Genomic DNA, 5856 nt, shown 5'->3' with positions numbered 1-5856 from the left:
AATTGTGCAACCTATACAACATGTACATTTTTGGCACTTATGACACGTGTGCAAATTTCATGAGTTTTTGAGTCATTTCATAAAATAATATTAACTGAGCAAAAACAATAGGGCCGTTCTGCATCCAAACTTTTTGCAATTAAATATTTTTGTCCTACTTAGATTTTGATGATATATTTTGAATTTATAACAAATTAGTTCTTTAATGATAATAGGGTTTGCTGTGCTAAAAACTTCTGACCATTCATCAAAACAATGACAGACATTTAAAGAACAGCTAAGAGTAAGATGAAATTTGAATGTAAAGGTTTTGCATTATTGCCTTAAATTCAAATATCTAATGATCTAATTGAAGCCAAATGTAAAATGCCTTTGAGATTAAAATTGAAAAAAGTTACACCATGATGAAATAAAATTAAATAGATCTAAAGTTCTCAGCAAATCATATGTATTAATATTGTACAAAGTGTAATAAAAGTGTGGACTGGCAAATCTGTACCATTTAACAATAATTGTTTTGTGCTGTGATATAAGATAAATATATATGGCAATATTTTGTGTGAGTTTGCTCACCTGCTGTATCTGTACATATATGAATTGTATGTCTTTGCTATTAAATTGACATGTGTAACAGCACCCATAGAAACATTAGACAATGTGGCTTTGTTTAAAATGATTTGGCAGCATTAAGCTATTATATCATGTAATCTTGTGTATTACAAAAAATCCTGCCTTGTAATGTATCAATATATTTTTAATTTTAATAAAAACATTAAATAAAAACACTGCACAGTAAAATAACAATGTTAATTTATTTCTCAGTAGGACTTAGTTTGTGTTTTTCCCATCATATGTTGTTTTGTATTTTGTTCAGGCTTAAACAGGATGATGTAACATTTGGGTGCAAAAATGCAGAAAAGTAAACCAAAGCTTGAAGCTAAAATAGCAAATATCCCCACAGCTACAGTAAATTTTCCTGGCGAACTGACATAAGCTGGGATGAATGTGATCCATACAGCACAGAATATGAGCATACTGAATGTGATGAATTTAGCTTCATTGAAGTTATCAGGCAGCGTCCGAGCCAGAAAAGCTAAAATGAAGCACAAGACAGCCAGAAGACCAATATAACCCAACACAGCCCAGAAACCAACAGTAGAACCCAGACTGCATTCAAGAATGATCTTCTCATTATAGTATTTCATATTTTTATAGGGAAAAGGAGGAGATGTTGTTAGCCAAAGCACACAGATAAGAACTTGTATAAGTGTAAAGGCAAAAACGCTGAGTCTCTGTTGTGCAGGCCCAAACCATTTCATGAGATTACTTCCTGGAAGTGTGGCCTTGAATGCCATTAACACAACTATTGTTTTCCCCAGAACACAGGAGATACAGAGGACAAAAGTGATCCCAAACGCTGTGTGACGCAACATACAGGACCACTCAGTGGGGCGACCAATGAAAGTAAGTGAACAGAGAAAACACAGAATCAATGAGAAGAGCAACAGGAAGCTCAGCTCTGAGTTATTGGCTTTTACTATGGGAGTGTCCTTCTTACTGTAAAACAGGATGGCCACCAGTACAGTTATTCCTACTCCAAACAGAGAGAAAAAGACTAACACTATACCCATAACTTCTGTGAATGACAGAAACTCTACAGCCTTTAACACACATTCAGTGTTCTCAGTATTAGACCAGTATTCCCCTGGACACTGCTGGCAGTTATTTGAATCTGGAAAGAAAGTTCACTATAGTTAGAGATAAGTGTTTTATTTATGAACTCCTTTAAAAATTAGCTGCATTTTAAACAGTAGGAGGAGAACACAAAAAGAGCAGCAAGCAAGGTTTCTTTTTATTTTTGGGATGGTCTGAAGTTTACCTGTCTCATTACTGATTTCTCCATCTGCACATGTAATACAGTCATAACAGCAGACAGGTCTTCCTTTCTGTGCGGCCTTCCTAGTGCCTGGAGGACAACTCTCACTGCACACAGACCTTGGCTTCTATATAAAAATATACATAATAGCTATTTATTAAGTAATTTACACATGCACATGTACCCATGCTACAATTATTGACAACACATTGTTTCCTCAAAGCATAATACACATGCATGCTTATGTTATTGCAATGATTTTTTGGAAATAAGGAAATAATGTTTGAAAATGATGTCATATGTCTGTTGGGTTGAATTTCCAATGCTTTTAGTCATTAAGTAAAGTTTTAACATGTTTTAAAAACAAACACAGTTATTGCCTTTTTACCTCCAGCTGTCCTCCAGCCCAGATTATGTTTTCAGTGTTAAGTACAAAGCGCTGGTCAGGGGGCAGTGAGGCATCATAGTAACCCACTGCTTTGAACTGGATTGATCCATCTGAGTCCTGCTGCCAGTTCACAACTTCATACTGGGCTACTGCAGCACCAGTGGTATCAAACCACACACGATCACCAAACTTTACTGTAAAATTCACCTTTTTCAGAGCTTCAACCACCTAGCAAGAAAACATCAAGGAATGAACTAACTAACTGTCAAATAGAAATAGGCAAAACCTCTTTCTTTTGTGTCTGTCATATATTTGTACCTGCTGTGGTTGTATTGTCAGGTCTTTCTCACAACCTTCTTGTTCTTTGCACTTCAGTAGATTGTGTAATGCGTAAGCCACAGCATACACTGCTTTATAGACATTACTTGAATATCTTTGCTCAGGCACATCTTCATTGTAATTTTTTAGCACAAGTAAATCTTGGTATTTGCTGCAATTTACTGCATCTTGAGATGAATTCCCATCTCCCTCTGAGCATTGAAAAGCTGTGTCCCAAAATGCTTTTATAACATAATCTGAAAACCCACCAATATCAATCTTTCTCACTGAAAACCCCAGTGATCCTCCCAGCACATGAAAACTTGTCGGTGTGATCAACCTCTTTGCTGTTATCCATGCCTCTACACCAATCATTTGGAGGCCTGTAATGTTTTGAATATATAGCTGTTCGAGTAGATTGGACATCTCTGAACTAGTAAGAAATGCAACAATGACTTTTGCAGTGCTTTGTTTTATGATGTTTACAACTTTTAAGAGTTTTTCAGGCTCTGTTCTGTAAAATTTCACAGAGTACTCTACACAAATCCCCTCCTCCTGTGCTGTATTCAGAAATATGGCCATTCCACTGTTTCCATAATCATTGTCACTGTTCACAGCGCCAACCCAAGTCCAGCCAAAGTGTTTGACTATGTATGCAAGAGCTCTGCTCTGGTGATAATCACTAGCAATAGTCCTGAAGAAAGAGGGAAAATCTTTCCTATTACTAAGACACTCACATGTGGCCGAGTGACTTATCTGAAAAAGAAATCACAAGAAACAGTAAAACAGTCATCGTTCAGATAATTGTCAAATGTGTGCTGTTATTGTCTCTTACCACAGGAATTTTGAAAGGTCCCGTGGTTCTGGCCAAAATCACTGTGGCTGAGGACTCTGTTTCCCCTATAATAGCATGTATAGGAGACTTTCCATTGCATCTGTCTCCTACTGTAAACTTTTGACCATTCATCAATGCCATAGTTGCACTCATAGCAGACAGTCTTGAAGCACAAGTGTCAAAGATTCTATAGCCAATTGAAATGTTTGGGAGTAAAGTTTCATTTCTGTTAATCTCCTCAATAGCAAAGGTCATAGTTTGAGCCAACCGAAAATCCCTTAGATTCACACTGTAAAAACATGAAAACCAGTAGGCAAAACAGAAACTAAATAATTATTGATCGTGGCAGAAAATATATTTGATTTTCTTAAATTTTATACATTATTTCGACTTAAATAACAATTCCTGATATTATGGTAGTGATTTTACAAAGTACATTCATGAATATGCTGCAATGCATCTTTTCACTGCAGTGTTTGTCAGGTAGTTTCCAATGTCACAAACCTGGAGCATGACAGAGGCTGAGGTTTTTGGGTAAACTCCAAAGAAGGTAATGTTTCTATAATTCTGAATGCAAAAAGCCCTCCAATAGTTATGTCCCCATCCTTAGACAGCAGTGGTTGCTTGGGGTCTCCCATTAATCGACAAATGGCATTTTCCGCCTTTGTGTGATGATGATGGATGATAAGCGTGCAAAGAAAGATTAGCATCCCCATGTGAGCTCAGCTGTGGTTGGCAAATACATCTGACCTGATACGCGAAGTGCCTTTTATAGACACAATTTTTTTATTTGAATGATTATAGCCAATGGTTTTATAGGGCAGGACATATGCCAGATTTCAACTTTTTTTAGGTTGCAGGTTGTCACAATTGAGTGTTCTGATTGGTGTGTACATGCTCGCAGGAATAAAACTTCTCAGGAGGATCTACCTAGTTTACCATGAATCTTTTATATACAAAATATAATTTGCTTTATATTGGTTTTTCTAAGATTAGAGAATCAGATTTCCTTTCGAGGAACTTGAGCTGCGTCGCCATAGCAACACTTTGGGGAATGCCTCTGCATGACTGATCTGAAGCTCGTGTATCAAATAAACAATGATGAGATAATGAGATGATGAGCGGGTTGCCACACGGACCAGGGGTATAAGAGGGGATCCCATATACACTTGCTTTTTGTGCCTCAGCAAATGACTATGTGTACATTTGCATAAATCTGATGTAGCGATTCAGCGGGAGGAGGGGAATAACGTTATTTCAAACACTATGAACCTCCGACCGAAACACTATGGGGATTCCCAAGGGAATCTTAGATTTTAGCTCAAAAGGGAATATTATGTATAATTAACTGTAATTAACTATACAAATTTATCAGGTTTTACCTGGCGTAGCAGAATTAATAATAACAATTAATTAATATGTTCGTCCACCGAAGACATATCCATAATCGTATATTAACGTCTACGAAATGTAATTTCATGGCCTTTAAAATTAACTTTCTTACTGATATTCAGTGCTACTCGCAGCATGTAGCTGGATCAAAAGGCAGAAATAGTGACTTTAATTTCATGAGCATTGAACACAGAAACAATTAAATTGTGAAAATGCAAAACCGGTTTATTAACTACAAAACGAAGTACACACAACGACTAACTAAACATACACACATACAATAACATAAAACATAGATGAGAAAGAAAAGATTGAAAAAGCTAGAGAGAGAGTAAAAGATTGGCAATAGCACTATTGCTTAACATCTGCACAAACCATCGGAAAATCTCTAAGGATCGCCTTAATTCTCATAAGGGGTAAAGCTTAAACATCAGCGAGTAAAACAAGCGTATACTTGCATTTGGCTCTTTGTGATGCTGTGCGAAGTTTCTGTTGCGCACGGTTGCGAGCAGGGAGAGAGAGAATCCAGGTGTGTTCGTAAGATGACAGAGTCTGTTAGGTTGTTCCGTATGGCGGATGGTTCCGAGTAGATTGTCCGAACTGAAGTGCAAAGCCAGGAAAACTGTCCCGAAGAGAGTGAGACAGGGCTCAGAGAAAAGATGATGAATCCGAGGGACTCTGGGCGAGTCTCAGCAAGTTTCCAAACTGCGCTGACGGGTTACCTCAGTAACTGAGTGACTGAGCGCTCCTGAGCCACCGGGCAACTGAGCTACTGAGCAATGATGGCTTGGGCAATAGGCCGTTTTGACCTTTCACGCGCCCAGCCCCTTTTAGGTGAATGACCAATGTGCGAAGTGTTTGATCGCGCGGGAAACAAGCCTTTGTTCTTTCAGACATCACATTTGCGTAATTGCATAATGATTAAAGTTTGTTTCCATAACTCTTCAAATCAATATTAAATGAAATTGATGCGGCTTATGGTAATATGATACATAGCAATGATTAGGAAATAAAAAGTAGATTAATTTGATATAAGACAAAACCTGG

General features: G+C 37.4%; 1 protein-coding gene across 1 annotated transcript; it reads right to left on the bottom strand.

Annotated features, from left to right (window-relative positions):
* Positions 1–818: 818 nt before the first annotated feature.
* On the bottom strand, positions 819–4127 carry LOC129419263 (extracellular calcium-sensing receptor-like). Its single transcript, XM_055174350.2, has 6 exons — positions 3922–4127; positions 3418–3706; positions 2583–3338; positions 2265–2492; positions 1880–2003; positions 819–1732 (listed from the first exon to the last, which is right to left on the bottom strand). Exons 1-6 carry the CDS (start codon positions 4125–4127, stop codon positions 819–821), a joined length of 2517 nt encoding a protein of 838 aa, XP_055030325.2.
* Positions 4128–5856: the final 1729 nt, after the last annotated feature.

Source organism: Misgurnus anguillicaudatus, chromosome 15 (assembly GCF_027580225.2).
Source record: "Misgurnus anguillicaudatus chromosome 15, ASM2758022v2, whole genome shotgun sequence".
Lineage (NCBI taxonomy): Eukaryota > Metazoa > Chordata > Actinopteri > Cypriniformes > Cobitidae > Misgurnus > Misgurnus anguillicaudatus.
This window is presented reverse-complemented; position numbering and strand designations above follow the sequence as displayed.

Excerpts from the sequence above, each read along its gene's own strand:
- LOC129419263 (XM_055174350.2), bottom strand. The coding sequence starts at position 4,127 with ATGCTAATCTTTCTTTGCACGCTTATCATCCATCATCATCACACAAAG. Across the intron at positions 3,339-3,417 it reads GACCTTTCAAAATTCCTGTG|ATAAGTCACTCGGCCACATG; the intron begins GTAAGAGACAAT and ends TTTCTTTTTCAG. Across the intron at positions 2,004-2,264 it reads GGGCTGGAGGACAGCTGGAG|AAGCCAAGGTCTGTGTGCAG; the intron begins GTAAAAAGGCAA and ends ATTTTTATATAG.